The sequence below is a fragment of the Geotrypetes seraphini genome, chromosome 9, assembly GCF_902459505.1.
Source record: "Geotrypetes seraphini chromosome 9, aGeoSer1.1, whole genome shotgun sequence".
Classification (NCBI taxonomy): Eukaryota; Metazoa; Chordata; class Amphibia; order Gymnophiona; family Dermophiidae; genus Geotrypetes; species Geotrypetes seraphini.
Window position 1 is genome coordinate 49,492,690 of NC_047092.1, and position 22,006 is coordinate 49,514,695.

At 46.1% G+C, this 22,006-nt stretch overlaps 1 protein-coding gene across 1 annotated transcript in view; it reads left to right on the plus strand.

Moving 5' to 3' along the window:
- ANKRD26 (ankyrin repeat domain 26) overlaps window positions 1-22,006 on the plus strand; it is a 307,904-nt gene that overhangs the window by 280,343 nt on the left and 5,555 nt on the right. Inside the window, exon 39 of the mRNA XM_033958897.1 lies at window positions 1,082-1,325. Within this exon, the coding sequence (XP_033814788.1) occupies window positions 1,082-1,325 (244 nt within the window). The remainder of the gene's footprint in view (window positions 1-1,081; window positions 1,326-22,006) is intronic.

Below are 22,006 nucleotides of genomic sequence, written 5' to 3' on the forward strand. Positions count from 1 at the left end.
CGGCCGGGAGGAGGGCTTCGTGGAGCGCCACCACATGCCAACACCTTTGCAGTCTCCTGAACCGCGTCCTCGCCACCCCGATTGCCGGTGCTCAGTCTTCACGCTTCTGCGACGCAGGCGTGGATCGGAAAGGGTAAGGGAGCCGAGTTAGTGGGGGTTGGGCTGGGAGGGAAGAAAAGCAGTCTGCCTCGGGTTTTTCAAGGCCTGGCTTCTTCGGGCAGCAGCAGCGTTTACAATTCGCTGCTGTGGCCAGCTTCAGGCCTTCCTCTCTGGCGGGTCCTGCCTACTTTTTGTTTTCAGGAAGAGGACCCGACAGAGAGGAAGACCTGAAGCCGGCAACAGCAATGAATTGTGAATGCTGCTGCTGCCCGATGAAGTTCAAGGAGGAAAGGGAGCAGAGGGGGAGAGAATGGCTTGGAGGGAAGAAGAGATGGCAGGGCATGGAGGGAAGGACCAAGGGGAAAGGAAGGAGGAGATGCCATATGGAACAGAGAGAGAGAGGGTAGACACTGGATGGAAAAAGAAGAGAGGGCAGTGAATGGAAGGGGCAAGACAGAGGGTGAACAGTAGATAGAAGGGGTAGAGAGAGGAAGACAGACACTGAATGGAAGTGTGGGGGAGAGGAGGGACAGCCACTGAATGGAAGTCTGAGAGACAGGGGGAGCAGATGTTGGAAGGAAGTGGGGAGGAGAAAGAAAAAAGAGCACATGTAGGATTGAGGGAAGAGGATAGAGTTAGAAATAAAGATAGACAGACAGGGGGCCAGGGAGAGACAGAAAGAATGACAGACAAACAGCATCCAAGGAGAGAGACAAATTTAAAAAAAACAGACAGACATGTACTCTAGCACCCGTTAATGTAACGGGCTTAAACACTAGTATTTCTATAATTGCTTTCATTATGTGCAGTGTGTATTATATAGATAAGCAAAATAAACTCTTAACATTAATCCATTCTGAAATGTATTTTTTAGACAGAATGTAAATGTAGAATGATGTGAAGACTTTTATAAGGCACTGAATGTTCTATGCTGCTGCTGCTGCTATGAAAGATAATGCAGTGAACACCTCAATTTTTACAGGGCAAATGAGAGGCTAGCAGAAGCCAATGCTAAGCTTCTCAATGAACATCAAAGGAGCAAGACAATCGCAAATAGTATTGTAAATAGAAGCCTTACTGCAAGCCCTGTTCTGGATACAAGTCAGCTTGGAAATCTTGGCAATAATTTAGCATTAAATCGAAATCTTGGACTTGGAGGAGGCTTCTTGAATCCAGTAGGAAATGCATTGTCTTCTACCAACAGGGTAGAGGCCTATCTGGCAAAGGTAAGGAACTTTAACTGTATGATATCAAATGCCTTACGGCACCTTTTACTAAGCCCTGCAGCCAAATGCCGCACGGCAAATGCTCCGACACCCATTCAGTTCCTATGGGAGTTGGAATATTTGCTGCGCAGGCCTGCACTGTTGAGCTTTGTTAAAGAAGAGGCTAATGTTTTAGAGAAGGTTCAAAGAAGAGCAACCAAGATGATAAAAGGGATGGAACTCCTTTTGTATGAGGAAAGACTAAAAAGTTTAGGGCTCTTCAGTTTGGAAAAGAGATGGCTAAGGGAAGGTATGATTGAAGTCTACAAAATCCTGAGTGGTGTAGAACTGGTATAGGTGAATCAATTTTTTACTCCATCAAAAATTACAAAGACTAGGGAACACTTGATGAGGTTAATAGGGAAATACTTTTAAAACTAATAGGAAGAAATATTTTTTTACTCAGGGAATAATTAAGCTCTGGAACATGTTGCCAGAAGATGTGATAACATAGCTGGGTTGAAAAAAAGGTTTGGACAAGTTCCTGGAGGAAACGTCCATAGCCTGCTATTGAGACAGACATGGGGGAAACTAATGTTTGCCCCTGGATTGATAGCATGGAATGTTGCCACTATTTGTGTTTTTGCAAAGTACTTATGACCTAGATTGGCCACTGTGGAAACAGGATACTGGGCTAGATTAACCATTGGTCTGACCCAGTATGGCTATTCTTATGTTCTTGTGCAAGATAGCATCAGAATAAATAAGGCTCATGTTATCTGTTCATAACATTTGTATTTTGGTTGTTTTTTTTTTTACTTGCACAAGTGACCTTCATTGTTATATCATATTGGTTACTGGTTAATTATCCATAAATATGTTAAAATATATGTAGGAGGAAACTAAGACAGAAGATAAGCTTTGGCAGTAATATTCATCTAATGACAATCAGTAACTTTTAAATATTGGCTGCTGCAAGTGTTTTTATGCACAAATATTTGGCACCAGACCGTACTTGGATACTGGCACTAAATTTCCAGTTATAAAACTGCCACTGGCTCCTATCCAGATACTGGTGATAGACCAGTACCTGGAGAGCTACTTGGATAAAGTTAGAATAGCCTTCTGCTGAATGTCACCACTAATTACATAATTTCCATTTCTGCCTTAGCTCTACTCCCAAACACTATCCGGAAATCGCTGGGGCTGTAATTGAGAATTTTAAGCAGCAGTATTCTGATAATACTTCTGAAAATTACCAGTTGGCTCTAGTCAGCACTGTTTATCTGGGTAGCAGCATCTGCTTCTCAGGTAAATAGCTTCAAACCTTGATCTCTTTGATTCATACATTCACATGCAAGTAAAACAAATGCTTTTAGAGCTTTCTAATCTGTATTTCTAGTGCAAAAGGCATTTGAGTCTTGAACCAGTGAGTTAATCTCCTTTTACTAGCAAATTTGTAGAAGGCATCATCTACCTTTTTCTCTCAGCTCTGCCTCCTGCATCTCTGAGCTGTGCCCCATCTCTTCAGTTTTTCCTTCTACAAGCGAGTTGGAAGGTGTCTTTCTGATCTGCTCTGATTTAGTTGGGTTTTTTGGGGGGTGGGGGTTTTTTTTGGGTGCTTCAGAGGTTCCCAGTTTGACTGGGAGAAGACAGACTCTTTGGTCAGAAGTTTGTAGCTGGAAGGACAACCCTTTTACAAGGAATTTGCCTGGCCAGCCTGCCATTCCCATGGAAACACAGCTCACTCATAGTTTTTACCAAAGCTTGAGTGCATACTGTGTGGCGTTGTATTGGTCCTGAGGGCTTTAGCAGGTGCCGGTTGTATTACACCACCACCCAGCCCCAAAGACGCATGAGAAGCTATGGGGGTCTGGAGTCTCCCAGGCTTGTTCAGGTTCTGACTAGCAGCTCAAATAAATAAGCATTTGGAGTAGAATTTCTTGCTTGTCTGATGTGGCTTTCTTCTCCATTGTCTAGCTGCAGCTTGAGCTAAAGCAGACACAGCACCAGTACAACAGTGAATACAGACTATTGTAGCATAGGGGAAACATCAAGTTGGTCAACAGGTTTAAGTTTTAGAGCTATTTGGGTACCCTACCTCCAGAAACCCTTTCATTTGATTTTATGTACCTTTTTTTTTTTTTTTAGCTCTCCCAGGCTGTTTTTTGGTGCTAAAACAGTGCAGTGGTGGCCATCTTGAATTTCCCAATTTGATTTTAAAAGCCTCTATCTACCTCAAAACACCTCAATTTTGCTTAAAGTTCTTTCAAATGAACTTCTCATGCTGTTTTAATGTGGATTCATCCCAGATTTGTGTTGGATGGCCAGCTAAGGAGCGTCCATATTCCACTCGCAGGTGGCTCAGTTTGGGGGTCAAAATCCCCCCCCTGGAGCCCTCAGATAGTGACTTGGTGGATTCAACAAAGTGCAGATGCGCAGACATCTCTGTGAGGAGAACATAAGAACTGCCGCTGCTGGGTCAGACCAGCGGTCCATCGTGCCCAGCAGTCCGCTCACTCGGCGGCCACTAGATCAAAGACCAGTGCCCTAACTGAGACTAGCCCTACCTGTATACGTTCCGGTTTAGCAGGAACTTGTCTTACTTTGTCTTGAATCCCTGGAGGGTGTTTTCCCCTATAACAGCCTCAGGAAGAGCATTCCAGCTTTCCACTACTCTCTGGGTGAAGAACTTCCTTACGTTTGTACGGAACCTATCCCCTTTTAACTTTAGAGAATGCCTTCTCGTTCTCTCTACCTTGAAGAGAGTGAACAACCTGTCTTTATCTACTGAGTCTATTCCCTTAATTATCTTGAATATTTTGATCATGTCCCCTCTAAATCTCCTCTTTTCATGGGAGAAGAGGCCAAGTTTCTCTAATCTCTCACTGTATGGCAACTCCTCCAGCCCCTTAACCATTTTAGTCACTCAGGAGTCTTTGAGGTTCCCTGTTTAGGGGTTTACTCCAGATTTTGTGAGTTTTATGTTCACAGCCTACCAGGTGCTACAAGCACCATCTGGGGGTTACACCAGTGAATACACAGGGGGTTTGCCTTCTCTAAGCATGGTTGTTCTATCTAAGAATCTTCCACAGGACACAGAGGTCCAGTCAGTGAAGGACTAGGAGGAATGGGGATCAGAGTCAGTGTCCTTAATAACCCAGTCTGAATCTTCAATCTTGAAGGATGTACGGTCTCAGAGGCCACCAGCCAGGAGTCTTTGGCAGCCCCAGATTGGGGGGAAGACCCAACAGACCTTTATATGCAGACAATATTGCTAGAGATAATTACAGAATCCTTGGGGGAATTAAAGCTTGAGGTTCCGCAGATCTCTGAGGCTCATATTTCAGTTTTGAGCAGCTCCAAGGCCAGACCACATTTTTTTCTTTCACATCTAGATATTGCCAAGATGCTGACAGAGCTTTGGGAGACTCCTGAAAGACCCTTGCAGGTTGCCAGGACTATGACAAAGCTGTAACATTTCTCTTTCCCTTCCTCCTTTCTGCCCCCTGCAGTCCATCTCCCTTCCCTTCCTCCTTTTTGGCCCCCCTCCCAGTCCAAAATTTCTCCCTCCTTTCTACCAGTTCATTTTTTCTCTCTTCCTCCTGCATGCTTCTCCTCTGGTCCTCCTTCCCTCAGCCAAACAGCATCTCTCTCTCTCTCCCTCCATGAGTCCAACTTTTCACTCTCTGTCCTCTCCCCTTTCCCCAATGTAACATTTTTCCTTTCCTCCTTTCTGTCCTCCCTATCCATCTCATCCTCTCCATGAGTCCAACACTTTCTGCCTCCTGCACGCTTTCTCTGTTCTTGCCTCTTCCCTCAGTGGCATCCCTCCTTCCCACTCCCCAACCCAACATGCTCTCTCCCCATGCACCATCTAACCTCCCCTCCAATGTGTAGCATCTTTCCTTTCCCTCCCTTTCTGCCTGGTCCAGCAGCACCTCTTCTCCCTTCCTTTTTCCTCTCCCCTATCCAGCAGTACTCCTTCCCTGCTCCCCATGTTCAGCAGTACCCCTTCTCCCTTTCCTGTCCAGCAATATCTCTCCTGTTACTGCTAGCGGCAGCTCACTGTGTGCTTTTAACTTCAGCACACAGCTGCCACTAGCAGTAGTTTAGCCTGGTTTCATCAGGCAGCCTTGGGGCCTTTGCTAGGCCAACCCGCTTCGATCACATCATCGAAGCAGGCTGGCCTAGCAAAGGCCTTGAGGCTGCCTGATGAAACCAGGCTAAACTACTGCTAGTGGCAACTGTGTGCTGAAGTTAAAAGCACACAGAGCTGCCACTGATGGTCCGGGGGCGCGGAGACGAGGAAGACAGGAGTCCCGGCAGATACGTGACCAATGCGATGGTAGGAGAAGTCAGCTGACCCAGGCACCGGAGCCTCTCTTCCTGCCCTGTGAGCTGTGGCACACTTAAAATCTCAAAGGGCACACTAGTGTGCTGCAGCACACAGTTTGCGAGACACTGCTGTATCCTAACAATGGTGAACCCAAAAGATTGGCCCAGACTGTGCCCAAGCTTCCATAATAATAGTAATGTCATTTCTTCCATTAATTTTTAAATAGACACACAATATAATCTTATTAATACATTATGGTAACCACTAAATTAAACTACACAAAGTATACTCTTTTTACTTCTCCACCCATGCACAGCATTTCTTCCTCTCTCTTCTTCATCCCCATGTGCAACATTTATTTAGTTAGTTAGTTAATTTTCTAGCCCATTGTCCCCAAAGAGCCCAGAAAGGGTTACAGGTTTAACATACAGAATTTCTGTACAAGTTTATGATACAAGTTTTTATCCTAACTTGATACATGCTAGGGACTAATGATAATATACAGTTAACTGGTTACAATTTGCTATGGTTGTCCTTATGATGCAAGGTTTCCAGTACAAGTTAGACCTAATTCGACATATCTCACTGTCCACCATCTCTTTCTTTCTTTGTCCCAGAGTGCATCTCTCCCACCATCTCTACTGCCACATCCAACATTTCTCCCCCCTCTCTTTCCCCATTCTGTGTACAGCATCTTTCACCCATGCCCAACATTTCTCCTTGTATCACTTCTCTCCAGCGCCGTGACACATCTTTCCCTCCATTGCCTCCACTGCCATGTCCAACATTCCTCCCTCTTGCATCCCTTTTAATCTGTCCCAGTGTTCCCTCTCCACCACCACATTTCTCCCTCTGTCTTCCCCATGCATCTGAACTTCTCTCCTCTCCCACCACCATGTCCAACAATACTCTTCCTTCCAATGTCGAACAATTCACCTTTTTCTTCCTTTCCTGACTCTCACTCACACACTCATGCCAAAATATTTTCCCTTTCGATTCCCTCCCACACCTCAGCATCTCTTTCCCTCCTTTGTTCCCAAGTTCATGCCCCTCCCCTCCTTCCTTCCTTTCTGCCATCCTTTGTCCCAAGTTCACGATCCCTTCCTTCCATGTCCCAAGTTTATGTCCCCTCCCACGGGTGTATAGCTCCCCACATAGGCCTATTCCTTCTTTTCCTCTTCTTCATTGCCTGTTCTAAAATGTTCAGCATAGGCCTACTCCTGCCCTTCCTCCTTCTTCAGACATCAGAAATCCGTGGGCAGTGGTTGACCCGGGAGCCTTCCCTCTGATGTCAGAAGGAACCTCCCTCTGACATCAGAGAGAAGGCTTCTGGGTCAACCACTGTCTGCAAATTTCTGAAGAAGTGCACCAGGAAGGAAGGAGGAGGAAGGGAAAGAGTAGGCCTCCATGGATCTTATAGCCAACAAGAAGGAGGAGGAAGAAATGAAATCCGCTTTCATGGACAACCAGACAGAGGTGTACACCTGTAGGAGGGGGCCCCCTTCCTATTCTGATGCCTTTGCCGCTCCTAAGTGGATTGCCAGCCAGAGGTACACACCCATGGGAAGGGCCTCCCTCCCATTCTGATGCTATTCCAACAATTGGTAGATGTAGGATAATTGGGGATGACAATTGATAGGAAGATCTTACCAATTGTCATCCTACCAATTGTCGGAATCCCTGGTGACTGAAAATTTACCCTACTCAGCTTATACTCGGGACATACCCCAAGATGTGGCATTGGGGGGGGGCATATAGTCATACCCCCTTAAGCTAGACCTGTGAAAAAGTTATGGTTTCTTTTTTAAAATGTTTGAATAAGGGCATGTAGCATAGGTTCTAATAATTTTTATAGAACTTAAGTCTTGTATCAGACTTCACCGTAATTTCAGTTAGAAAATACTGAGAAGCAAATGATTTGTAACAAATAGCCTGTCAGTGTCATTTAGGTTAGATCACAATACTCAGCCTTGTGATAGCAATAGAACTATGAACAGATTTTCAGGCAGATGATAAATTTTACTAGACAGGTTCTGTTGGGGAGGGAAGTTATCAATGTGGACTACCTTTAAAACTGGCTGTTTTATCACAACACTTCCTGTTTTAATACGAGACCCATTTTATGCAATGAAACTTAGGCCCAAATTCTGTAACCAGCGCCTAAAGTTAGGCAACTATTTCGGAGGCGCCCAACTAGATAGGCGCCTATCTAAATTGAAGAAAAGCGCAATTAAGCTTCTAATCAGCACTGATTGAAACATAGGTGCCTATCAAGAAAGCGCAATTCTGTAACAAGGTGCCTCTAAAAAATTTAGGCATCCTTCAAAAAAATAGGCGCTATGAATGTTAGGCGTAGGCGTGTCTACGTATTAGGCGCCTTCTTACAGAATCCCTGCTCTTAAGCGTGCTTAAGCGCTCGCATGGGCGCCTAACTTTTAGTTGTGCCTAGAGCTAGCCTATTTATTGGGCACCTCCAAAAATAAGTGCCCAAATAGGTCCCGCTCAGCGCAATTCACTAAACAGCACCCAATTTTATTTGAATCACGCTGAACAGTGCCTAATTAGGCGCCCAACTTTTGGGCACTTCTTATAGAATTTTCCCTTTAGTTACTAATAAGCCAGGTCAACAGAACAATAAAACAAACTAGCATTATCCCACATTGATAGCTCCCCCCCCCCACCGTCAAATTGTGACTACACAGTCTTGGACAAAAATTTCAAATTGGGTTATGAGAAATTATCTTTTACAATGAGAAACCACTGCCAGTCCTAGCACAGACTGAATTATTCATATCATACTGTGTAATGATGAGTCTATCTTAACTTCTGCAGAATAAGCCTACTTTTATTTTATTTATTTATTCCATTTTCTATACCGTTAGGGCAGTTCAGAATGGTTTACATGAATTTATTCAGGTACTCAAGCCTTTTCCCTGTCTGTCACGGTGGGCTCACAGTCTATCTAATGTACCTTGGGCAATGAGAGGAATTACCGTATTTTCACTCATATACCGCGCACCCGTATAAAACGCGCACACGGGTATAGCGCGCGGGAAACTAATTTATGAAAAAAAAAATTTATATAATGCGCACACCCGTATACCGCGCATGCCGCCCCGACTCTCCTCTGGCCACCCCGACTCTCCTTTCGCCTGCCCCAACTCTCCTCTCCCCCTTGAAGTCCTGTCCCCACCCTGAAAGCCTGATGCCCCCCCCCCGATGTCCGATTCACACCCCCCCCCCCGCAGGACCGTTCGCACCCCCACCCGGAACTACCGCTTGCACTCGCACCCCCACCCCGAAGGACCGCTCGCACCCCCACAGCCTCCTGACCCCCCCCATCATAGAGAAGCTCCTACCATTGTCCTGCTGCTTCCTCTGCCAGCGGTCCCAGCCCTTCAGTGAGCCCTGCGTATGCTGCTTCCTCTTCCGGCGGTCCCAGCCCTTCTGTGAGCCCTGCGTCTGCGCTGCTTCCTCTTCCGGTGGTCCCGCCCTTTCTCTGACGTCAGAGAAAGGACGAGACCGCCGGAAGAGGAAGCAGCGCAGATGCAGGGCTCACAGAAGGGCCGGGGGGGTCTCCATGATGGGGGGGGTCGGGAGGCTGTGGGGGTGCGGGTGTGAGTGCGAGCGGTCCTTCCGGGTGGGGTGCGAACGGTCCTGTGGGGTGAATCAGGGGGGGGGGGGGGAGTGGAACTATGTAAAAAAAAAGTTGCACTCACGCGTATAACGCGCATGGTTATGCACTGTTTGTAAAATCGTGTATAACGCACGCGTTATATGCGTGAAAATACGATAAATGACTTGTCCAGGGTCACAGGGAGCTGAGGCTGTAGCTTTAACCACTGTGCCACACTCTTCCCAATATTGTGCAAAAGGAAACCATCTTTGAAAATGTGAAACTAGTACCTCTGAAAGGATGGCTGAATCTGTCATTTAATGCTATCTGCCAGATGCAATAGTTGCTAATAAGGCTTGTATAATCATCATGCTAGCTTTCTGTTAACCAACAAACATGTCTGTCAGCTTGCTGCTGTTGTCTCCATTTGGTATATCTGCTGTGTTGCATGGCAGCCACATCTGCTTACTAAGCCATCAGACCTTCATGTTGTAAATTTTGTCTTGTTTATCTCATTTGGAAAGAATCAGATATGCTTTCTTCCTAATAATTACCAAGAAAAGCCCTCTGGAAAAAAAAATAATAATAATCTAGCCAAATATCAGCTGCTGTGGTCAGAGGTTTTTTGGAGGGTTTGTTTTTTGGTGTTTTGTTTTTTTATAACAATGCAGTGGTCAAAAGCTATCTGGATATTCAACTGCACTAACTAAATAGTGATAGGCACTGATAATTCATATCTGGATATGGAAGTTGGTGCCGGAGCTTAATCGGATAGAGATGATATTCAGTCTGCTATCCAGATAACTTAGTACAGGCCTAATGGCATTCCGCGGCCATCATTAGGAACTATCAAGCATGGAAGAATGAAAGTACTGCTGCACTGAAGCCTACTGTCAACATAGATAAGTGTTTTGTTTGTTGTACACAGTGTGTCAGATTCGACAACAATAGGAAAGTTTTTTTTATATTGATGAGGTAAATGCCTGTAAAGCCATCGTGAAAAGTTTTTAAATGATATAGTTGGGCTCTGAGGCTTTGTCCTTCCTACAATCTATCATTTATTATTTAAGAATAGTGGATATTTCACCCTATTATATGGTGAAATTTATATTCAAATATTATATGTGGAAAGAGTCTAACCCCCTCCTTTACTAACGTGTAGCATGGGTTTTAGCACTGGCAGTGACGGTAACTTCTCTAACACTCATAGAATTCCTATGAGCATCAGAGCAGTTACCAGCGCTAAAACCCACACTACAGGCTAGTAAAAGAAGGGATAAGTTTTTGATAATATTTTTATTATTCATTCTTCTTTTTTGGGGTTGTTCATTTGTTTGATTTTTTTTGGCTATAATTTATCAATAAATACAAAGGATCCCTATAAGGAAGGAGAATGGAATGAAAACAAAATTTAAATTGTGCTTAGACAGTAAGAACAAACAAAAGCAAGTGAAGGTGTCGATTCAACCATATAAAAGTTTAATTGTATAACTATGGGTCCCAACCAGAATCCTAGTTTCGGCATAAGCATGTGCCTTCTTCAGGGGATGCTAAAAAATAAACATATATATAAAAAATAAAACTCAAAAATGAAGAATGACATGAATGCATGAAAAGAAATAATATATAGCTAAAAACAAATTATAAAGAATTATGTGAATGCATATAAACTATCATAATACTTAAAACCAAATAACAAAATCTTAAAAATAAATATTCAGATTCCAGAGGCGTAAAAAAAATACACAATATAAAAATGAAACATATTAAGAGAATATTTTACACAAAGAAGAGTGAACAACTATTAGTTTCTAAAAAATGTAACAATCCACATCCACAGTCTGTTGTTTTTATCTTTGTTTTATTGCTCTTCATCGCAGGATATTATTATAACCTGGTATCCGTATAGGCCCCTAATCAGAACCAGAAATAATTTTAGGACACAATTTTTAACAGTCTCTTGCAATTTCCTTTTGGAGAATGGTTGATAGGAGGTGATTTTAATATGACTTGTCCCTGTTCTAGATAATACCTCTGGATTGCAATACCTTAAATCTGATACATTGCTGTTCCATAATCGGCCAAAAAATTGGCCGACAGTGACCCAAACGATCTTAGTAGCTATGTTTAGTGCATCTAACCCATAGTCCAGAAGAGGTGCTGTGCAAGGACTTCCAGAGATAGAGAAGTCTTCACTGGTAAGACTTTGCCGGAGAAAATTTTTCTTCACTGAAAGCAAGCTATTTGCGAGTATCTAGTTTAAAATATTTACTAAAGAGAACAACATTTATCCCAGGACAAGCAGGCAGGTATTCTCATAGTAGGTGATGTCATCCGACAGAGCCCCGATACGGACGTTTCACAAGCATGTCTTGCTTGAAGAAACTCAGAAGTTTCGAGATGCCCGCACTGCGCATGCGCCGGCCCGATGGTCCGGGCGTGTCTCCTCAGTTCTTTTCTTTCCGCGGAGCTGAGAAGTCTTTCTTCAATTCTGCGCCGATTGAACTCCCGTTCTTTTGCCTTCCATAGCCGCGGTTTTGAGTTTCTTTTACTTGTATCGTGTGTTTTATTTCTTTTCTTTCTTTTTCAAAAAAAAAAAATTTCTTCCGGCGACTTCGCCTGGTCGGCTGCGTGGCGCAGGCCCCACTCCTTCGATCTCGCGGCGGAGCTTTTTCGGCCTATGTCCCGGCCAATCACTGGTTTTAAAAAGTGTAGCAAGTGCCAGCGCACGATTTCGCTGACGGACCCGCATCGACGCTGCCTGCAGTGTCTTGGTCCAGAACATTTCCCAAAATCGTGCAGGCCTTGTTCCACACTCACAGCGCGGGCGTATAAGCGTCGCTGTTTTTTGTGGGAGTCGATGTTCAAAATGGAAGCTGCTCAAGAACCATCCGCTTTGACTTCGACTGGTGCTTCACCCTCACATGCGAAGCTCACCACCGCTCCTGCTGCTCCGGGTCTCCTGAAACCGGCTTCGTTTGTCCCGGTTGCGACCCCATCTTCGGCGCCGGTACCTTCCGTCTCTCAGATTCAGGTACCGCTTTCCACAATTCCACCCGTGGTTATCAAGGTGCCAAAAGCTTCGAAGCAAAAGCACTCGACCATGAAGGAGCGCGAAGACCGTGCTGGAGGACCCCCTTTCGGTGCGGATCCCTCCATATCGGCTTCGTTGCGGTCCCTTTTGGAAGTTCAATTCGTCGAGCTCATGCAAACCATGGGGCCCAGATTGATTGCCACCATTCAGGGTGACCTCCCGGTTCCGGTCCCGGGGGGGCGGACCGCCCCCTCCTCCTCCTCCTCGCCGGTCGACCTCGCTGCTTGGCGAGGAGGAGCGACGTATGGCGGCCGGTCCCTTGAGGCGGGCCTCCTTCAGTGATATGCCTCCTTTAGAGCCCATCACGCCTCCGTTCGAAGAGGCCTGGAATTCCTCTTTGGGTAATCGAAATCCTGGGCATCGCAAATCGCAGGAAGAGTTCTTCCGCACTCCATACCAGGCCTGGGCTGCGGCTCGGGAGGCGTCGAATCTCCCGCCTCTTCGATCCACAGCCTCGAGTCCCATCTGCTCGCTAGAGGCGTCGGGGGACCATGCTAAGCATCGTCATTCTAGATCCCCCTCCAGACACCGGGACGGGCATCGGTCCAGGCATTCCTCACAGCACTCCTCGAGGCACTCGGAGGTTTTGCCGCAGAAGAAGCAGCCACGCATGGGGTACTCTTCCTCAGACATGTCCCCTCCGCAGGGGCCGGAGTATGAGGAACCATCCACCTCTTATTCTCCCTGTCGCTCCCAGGTCTCTTTGGACCCCGAGGCCTCGACTTCATCTAGTCCTTCTCGGAGACCGGTGCTGGCGGATCAATTGTCTTTTTCTTCCTTCCTCCGGCACATGGCGGATGACCTCGACATTACTTTGGACACCGGCTCCCGGTACTCCAAGGAAAACCTCGACACCATGCATTTGCCTCATCCTCCTGCGGAGTCTCTGCGCCTTCCTCTCCACAAACTTCTCGACAAAACGTTCATGAGATGTTTTGAGATGCCATACTCCATTCCTGCGGTCCCCGGCAAGTTAGATGCCCGATACCGCACGGTCCATCACAAGGGGTTCGAGGGCCCTCAACTTTCCCACCAGTCCCTGCTGGTCGAATCGTCCCTCAAGCGGTCCCATCCGTCCCAGGTGTACGCCTCGGTGCCTCCGGGGCGCGAGGGCAGGACCATGGACAAGTTTGGCAGGCGGATCTACCAGAACTCGATGATGGCTTCCAGAGTTCTTAATTATACGTTCCATTTTGCTTCTTATTTGGAATTTTTCCTGCCTGTGCTTCGGAAGTTCACGCCTTACATTGAATCTCAGGCTCGCTTCGAGTTTGAAGAAGTTGTGGCTTCGCTGTCCCAGCTGCGCCTTCAACTGATGCAGTCTTCCTACGACGCCTTCGAGCTCTCGGCTCGAGCTGCTGCCTGCTCCGTGGCCATGCATCGTCTGGCTTGGCTTCGCACCATTGACATGGACCCGAACCTCCAGGACAGGCTGGCCAATGTTCCTTGTGTGGGAGCGGATTTATTTGACGAGTCTATCGAGATTGTGACAAAGAAGCTCTCTGACCATGAAAAATCTTTTCAGTCTATTCTTCGGCCTAAGCCTAAGCCTCAACAGTCTCGACCTGCCAGGCCGCCCTTGATCTATCAGAGGCATTACACTCCGAGGCAAGCTCTAGCTGCCAGGCAGCCTGCAAAACGACAGCCTCCGCAAAAGGCTCCGCAGAAGCCTCAACCGTCTAATGTCCATAAGGCCACTCAGCCTTTTTGACTCTCTCTTAGGGAGCATAACCAACCTCGTTCTGCCATTCCCTGTTTTCCCCATTGGGGGTCGCCTCCATTATTTTTTCCATCGATGGACGGCTATTACCACCGACCTCTGGGTCCTTACATTTATCAAGGAAGGGTACTCTCTGCAATTCCATCGGGTCCCCCCGGACCACCCTCCAAGAGAGTATCCTTCAAACTTGACTCAGACCACCCTTCTTCTTCGGGAAGCTCAAGCTTTGCTCCGGCTTCGTGCCGTCGAGCCGGTTCCTGTGGACCAGCACAACCGGGGGTTTTACTCCCGGTACTTCCTTGTCCCGAAGAAGATGGGCGACCTGCGGTCCATCCTGGACCTCAGGGTCCTCAACAAGTTCTTGGTCAAAGAGAGATTTCGCATGCTGACCCTAGCTTCTCTCTATCCCCTCCTCGAGCAGAACGACTGGTTATGCTCTCTAGATCTCAAGGAGGCCTACACTCACATTCCCATTCATCCGGCCTCTCGCAAGTTCCTCAGATTTCGGGTGGGACATCTACATCTGCAGTATCGAGTGCTTCAATTCGGCCTATCCTCGTCTCCCAGAGTCTTCACGAAGTGTCTGGTAGTGGTGGCCGCGGCACTCCGGAACAGAGGTCTTCAGGTATTTCCCTACCTCGACGACTGGCTCATCAAGGCCCCCTCGGCTCCGGAGGTCATCTCGGCGACCCTGGCCACTATTTACTTCCTGCAGAGTTTGGGCTTCGAGATCAACTTCCCCAAATCTCATCTACAGCCTACCCAGTCTCTCCCATTCATCGGAGCAGTCCAGGACACCATTCGACTCAGAGCATTCCTTCCTCCTCTACGCATGAATGCTCTTCTTCATCTCTGCCAGTCTGTGTCTTCTCGCCAGTCCATCTCAGCGAGACACATGATGGTCCTCCTGGGCCACATGGCCTCTACAGTTCATGTGACGCTTTTTGCCAGACTCCATCTCAGAATTCCTCAGTGGACCCTGGCTTCTCAATGGACTCAGATGTCAGATCCGTTGACTCGGCACATCATAGTCACTCCTGCTCTTCGGCAGTCTCTACTTTGGTGGATGACCTCTTCGAATCTATCCAGAGGTTTGCGGTTTCACACTCCTCCCCACCAGAAGGTTCTCACAACCGATTCATCGACCTATGTATGGGGAGCTCATCTGGATGGTCTTCGCACTCAGGGATTCTGGACCAGTGCGGTCCGACTCCATCAAATCAATCTTTTGGAGCTCAGAGCCATCTTCAATGCTCTTCAAGCTTTTCAACATCTGCTTCACGACATGGTGGTCCTCATTCGCACAGACAATCAGGTCGCCATGTATTATGTCAACAAGCAGGGGGGCACGGGTTCGGCCTCCCTCTGCCAGGAAGCTCTCAGGGTCTGGGATTAGGCGGTTCGCCACAATGCCTTCCTCAAAGCTGTCTACATTCAGGGGAAGGACAATGTCTTGGCAGACAACCTGAGTCGTCTTCTCCAGCCTCACGAATGGACACTCCATTCCAAGCCCCTTCATCAGATATTTGCACAGTGGGGGATGCCTCAAATAGACCTCTTTGCGGCTCCCCACAACTTCAAGCTGCCTCAATTCTGCTCCAGGATCTACACTCCTCATCGTCTCGAGGCAGATGCCTTTCTGCTGGATTGGGGGAATCGCTTTCTGTATGCGTTTCCTCCCTTTCCTCTCATTCAAAAGACTCTGGTCAAGCTGAAGTCCGACCATGCCACCATGATTCTGATCGCTCCTCGGTGGCCCAGACAACCTTGGTTCTCCCTTCTACTTCAACTCAGCAACAGGGAGCCATTCCTTCTTCCAGTGTTTCCTTTACTGCTTACTCAGCATCAGGGATCTCTGCTTCATCCCAACCTGCAGTCTCTCCACCTGACAGCTTGGTTCCTCTCAACGTAACTCCTCACCAGTTCTCCCAAGCGGTAAGGGATGTCTTGGAGGCTTCCAGGAAGCCTGCTACTCGTCAATGCTACTCCCAAAAATGGACTAGATTTTCTTCATGGTGTGTTTCCAATTCTAAGGAGCCTCAGCGAGCCTCCCTATCCTCTGTTTTGGACTATCTTCTACACCTGTCTCAGTCTGGTCTCAAGTCTACGTCTATCCGAGTCCACCTGAGTGCTATTGCGGCTTTCCATCAGCCTCTACAAGGGAAACCTCTCTCTGCTCATCCTGTGGTTTCCAGATTTATGAAAGGACTTTTCCATGTTAATCCTCCTCTAAAACCCCCTCCAGTGGTTTGGGATCTCAATGTTGTCCTTTCTCAGCTTATGAAACCTCCTTTTGAGCCTCTCAACAAGGCTCCACTAAAGTTTCTCACTTGGAAAGTGGTTTTTCTAGTGGCCCTCACGTCTGCACGCAGGGTCAGTGAGCTTCAGGCCTTGGTGGCGGATCCTCCTTTCACAGTATTCCATCATGACAAGGTGGTCCTCCGCACTCATCCGAAATTTCTGCCTAAAGTGGTCTCTGAATTTCATCTCAACCAATCCATAGTTCTTCCTGTGTTTTTTCCAAAGCCTCATTCTCACCCTGGAGAATCAGCTCTTCACACTCTGGACTGTAAATGTGCTTTGGCTTTCTACCTGGATCGCACCAAGCCACACAGAACTGCTCCTCAACTTTTCGTCTCCTTTGATCCGAACAAGTTGGGACGACCTGTATCGAAGCGCACCATCTCCAACTGGATGGCGGCTTGTATCTCTTTCTGCTATGCCCAGGCTGGATTACCCCTTCCCTATAAGGTCACAGCCCACAAGGTCAGAGCAATGGCGGCCTCTGTAGCCTTTCTCAGATCGACACCGATTGAGGAGATTTGTAAGGCTGCCACTTGGTCCTCGGTTCATACTTTACCTCTCATTATTGTCTGGATACTTTCTCCAGAAGGGATGGATAGTTTGGAATACTGTGTTACAAAATTTATTCTCCTAAGTTGCCAACTCTCCCACCATCCCATTGAGGTTAGCTTGGAGGTCACCCACTAGTGAGAATACCTGCCTGCTTGTCCTGGGATAAAGCAATGTTACTTACCGTAACAGTTGTTATCCAGGGACAGCAGGCAACTATTCTCACGTCCCACCCACCTCCCCTGGGTTGGCTTCTCTGCTAGCTACCTGAACTGAGGAGACACGCCCGGACCATCAGGCGGGAAGGCACTGGCGCATGCGTGGTGCGGGCATCTCAAAACTTCTGAGTTTCTTCAAGCAAGACATGCTTGTGAGACGTCCGTATCGGGGCTCTGTCGGATGACATCACCTACTAGTGAGAATAGCTGCCTGCTGTCCCTGAATAACAACTGTTACGGTAAGTAACATTGCTATACAGAGAGCCTTTGCTTGTGTCTGAGCCAATCAGGGCCTTAGGCCCCTCCCTGTGAATCCCAGGATGCATTGGAAAGAGAAAGGCCTGCCATTTTGCAATGGTGGGCCTGAAGAGCAGGAAAGACTGGGCATCCTTCCTGCTGTCAACTAATTTACAGGTATGGGGAGGGAGGGTGAACTCGGGGGACATCCGATAGCAGGAAGGAGTAGTCATCCCTCCTGAAAAATTTTTTTTTTGGTAGGAAGGGGAGCGGGAAAGGGGTAGGTTCAGGGGGGCCTTGCAGGGGGGGAGAATCAGTGCGAGGGGGTTTTGTGGTAGGCAGGAGGGGAGTGGGCATCCCTCCTGCCTCCATTCTGGTTCTGGGGTGGGTCGTCGGGGGGGGGGGGGAGGGCGGCACAGGCATTTGTTTTTAATGCTGCGCAGCTATTCGGGTTTCCACAAACCGGCTCTGTGCATGTGTGCAGTCACTCTCAGAGCGACTGATCCGATGGGGATTATGGCAAACCTCCGTGCAAATCTTTCTTTTAACTTTCTTATTTGGATGTGAGGCCATGAAACAATGAAAAAAATACGGAGATTTAAGGAGACCTTCATTTCATTTTTTAAAATGAGTTTCTTGCATATAAAAAACTAAGCCATAGCCATACGCATAAATAGCTCACCCTGCATAGCATGGGATATGTTGTAAATAAGGCACACTGATGTATTTTAGGGCTACTGTATATTTACTAAAATGTGCTAACTGTATTTTTACAGTATGGCTTTTTTGTGCCCTTAGAAATAATCTTTATTGAATGGGGCTTTTTGAGCATGTTCAGCAATTACTAGTTTTCTCCTCTGACTGGGTTGTCTTGTTGGGGGAGGATGGGGAGGTAGAAAGGAGGCATTTCTAAATTCATGACTTTTGTTCTTACTCCTTCAGCTCCTTGATCAAAAGTCTGTTTCTCACTTCTCCTCTCTGCAGCCAGATACGTGACAAGGTCTGTAGCTAACAGTGCTTACTGTTCTTTGATTCCCTGTGTTGGGCACATCTATTAGGTCTTGCTGTTAGTGTTATTACAAATGATTTAATTTAGTAAATTATACATTATAATTGGTGTAAGAACAGTAAAAGAAAATGAGCAATATAGATTGACTGCACTTCTTTGCCAATTGTGTGTATTTATGCATCCCAGTTGCAGCCATCTGCTTTAACAATGTCATTTGTGGTGGTATAGATTTTTGTCCTGATCATGTATCATTCCATTTGTGTAGCGGAATTTTTCTCATTGTGAACACTGTGACATGGTGAAATTATATTTATTGATTTCATACTCATATAACATGACTCTTGTCACATCTATTGGCCTAAAAGCATTTTAATTTGTACTATTATGCAATGGTGTACCCAGGGTATATAACACCCGAGGCACGTAATTCCCAGAGAACTCAGAATGGGTAACAGTTTAACATTCACAGTGTTACTATATAACATAACATAGGGTTACAATATCTCCCAACCCATGCTTGCGCTGTGGTATAAACAAAAAACATTGTTCCTCTCTCTGTCTAATACCAACTCTGGCAGGATACACTTTTCAAATCTGACATATTGTAATCACAAAATAGAAAATAAAATTATTTGTTCTACCTTTTGTTGTCTGGTCATTTTATTATTCAAATCATGTTGGTCCCAGGCTCTGGTTTCTGTTTGTCTTCTGTTAACTCGCTCGCCATGGCCTACTGCCCATTTGATATTCTCTTCTTTCTCCATTCTCACCATCCATCTTCCATCTCTGTACCTTCCCTTCCACTGCCTTATCCAACATTTCTTTCCCACTGTCTACCATCTCTCTCTCTTTTCCTGCCTTGTGCCCTGAGTCTATTCTCCTCCATGCAGCATCTCTCTGTTCCTCCCCTGCATTATCATGTGCAGCATTTCTTTCTCTCTCCCCATGCACCATCTCTCCCTGCCCTCCACCCTATATCCAACATTTCTCCTCCTTTCTTCGCCATGCATATCTCCCTCCCCTCCACCATATGCAGGATTTCTCCCTCTCACCCCTATGTACATCTTTATTGCACTCCCTTCCTCTCCTCCACCCCATGTGCAACAATTCTTCCTCTCTACTCTTTCCCCCCTGTGCAGCAGTTTCCATCCCTCTGTCCTATCCCCCTGTGTAGCAGTTTTCCATCCTTCCCATCCCCCTGTGCAGCACCTCCAGACCCGACCGACACCACCACCAAGAGATTTGACATTCCTTCAGGCCTTCAATGGCAGCAGCAGTGATGGCTGACCATTAGAAGCAGCGCTAAATGGGCTATTTGCGGCCTGCTCCACTAGTTCTTCTCTGTGCCGCAACATCAGTGATGCGGCAGAGGAAAGGCCCCGGCGGCCGGGCCACTAGAAGCCTGTTCAGAGTTCTGCCGCCAATGGCTGGTCCCGGCTGCTGCTTTAGAAGGCAGGCTCAGAAGTATGTCGGTTCTTTCTTTGTCAGCAGCCTTAACTCACTGCTCTGCCGGGGTCAGGCCTTCCTCACTGTCGGTCCTGCCTACCTTCTGGTTCTGCGAAGACAGGACCTGGCAGAGAGGAAAGCCCGACACCAACAGAGCAGTGAAGTTCCTGGATTGTGATGCTGACCCCAGGAGCACCCCCTCATGGTCTGCACCTGGGGCGGACAACCCCCCCTCCCCCCCCCGGTACACCACTGCTATTATGTATTTCTACTCCATACTATATTTATAGGTCAAATAAGAATATGTTTTTGTGAGCCAGAATTAAAAGTAAAATAATGCTTCTCTAATGAATAGAATAACCTCCCATGTAGCATTATTAGTGTCTTGCTCACTTCCAGATCTACAAGTAGGAAGTTTCTGTAAAAAGCAAGTCATTTATTTGCAGTTCTTATAGGTATTTCCAAACCTTATTTAGGATCATATTTACTTTCTGGCCATTTTCACAAGCCTCTGCCTTCCCTCTCATTCAGACCCAGCTGCAGCAAGTGATACAATAGCATTTTTTCACACCATTTTTAAAATTTTTCTCAATATATCTTACAAACCATGCAGTAAACAGGCAATACACAAGACCACAAGGGGAGATAAGAAGAAAATAATAATGTAATGCAGTCAATAAAACAGCAGAAAAAAGGCATCCTTACCCAAGACCCATATTTTCATATATCCCACTAAGGATTGATAACTAACACATAATTAAGCAATTTCTTTACTTTTCAACAGTAATTTATCTAACTGAATAGGCACAATGAAAACAATATTTGAATCAGGAATTTGCAGGAGAATTTCCTAAAGAATCTAGTTCCTGCTGCCAAGGTTTATGACTCTAACTGCAAAAATGCATTTTTACATAGTTGTCTGGAAACATTTGAACTTTAGTACCACAAAAAAGGAAATCTTTCTAACTGTATCACATTCACATGTAAAAGAAACTAAGAGGGTAGATTGTTCAGATAAATTGTCCTGAGTAGTTTCTAAGAGATTGGTCAAATTTAAATATTCCTTAATTGAAAACACATCTGTTCCACCTTCCTGCCTCACCTATGTAGAAAGACAAATAATAACATAAGGAAATAGGCATTTTGTTAGTTTCAGTGAATACTAACACCACATTGAGATATTGTTTAAACAGGCCAATTCTGTATGACTCCATCTTTCAACCATCTCTGCGTACCATTCCTTGCTGAAAACCACTCTCACGTAATCCTTTAGTTTCTCATTTCTTACGATGTCTTAACAACCTCCGGCCTTCACCCCACCTTTGACTGGGGATCTCGTTGTTTTGACCCATTTGATGAAAGCTCCTTTAGAACCTTTAGGGTCTCCTTCATTACCCTTTCTTACTTGGAAAACAGTATTTCTTGTAGCTCTTAACATCAGCATGAAAAGTTAGTGAACTGGAAGCGTTAGTCATCTATTCTCCAAATTTTTTTCCTACTAAAGTGCTTCTACACAATCATCCAAAGTTCTTCCCCAAATAGCAACAGACTTCCATATCAATCCGTCTATAACATTCCCATTGATTTTTCCTCCTCCACAACCTTCTTCAGCAGTACAAAGTCTTCACACACTTGGTTGCAAGGGGCAGTTTTTGTTTTACTTAGATAAAACTCCACCTCTCCGTAATACTAATCAACTCTTTGTCTCCTTCAATTCAGCTACTAAGGAAATGTAGTATCTAAACGGACTGTATCTTCACGGATTGCTCTTTGCATCTCCTTTTGCTGTTCTAGAGCTCGCTTCTCTCCTCCAGAACAAATTGGAGCACAAGTATGAGCTACAGCTTCCTCAGTGCGAATTTGAGATCAGACCCATCCAAAATTTCTCCCAAAAACAGTCACAGAATTTCATTTGAATCAATCAATTGTGCTTCCAGTGTTCTTCCCCAAGCCTCATTCTCACCTTTGGACTGTAAACGAGCCTTAGCTTATTTCTTACAGCAGACTTAAGTCACAAAGAACATCACTTCAAGTGTTCATCTCTTTTGATCCTAACAGCTTGGGATGGCCTGTGACCAAGAGAACTATTTCCTCATGGTTGGTATCTCTTTCTGTTACGCTCAGGCTGGGCTGCAACTCGGGGGTCGTGTAACAGCACACAAAGTCCAAG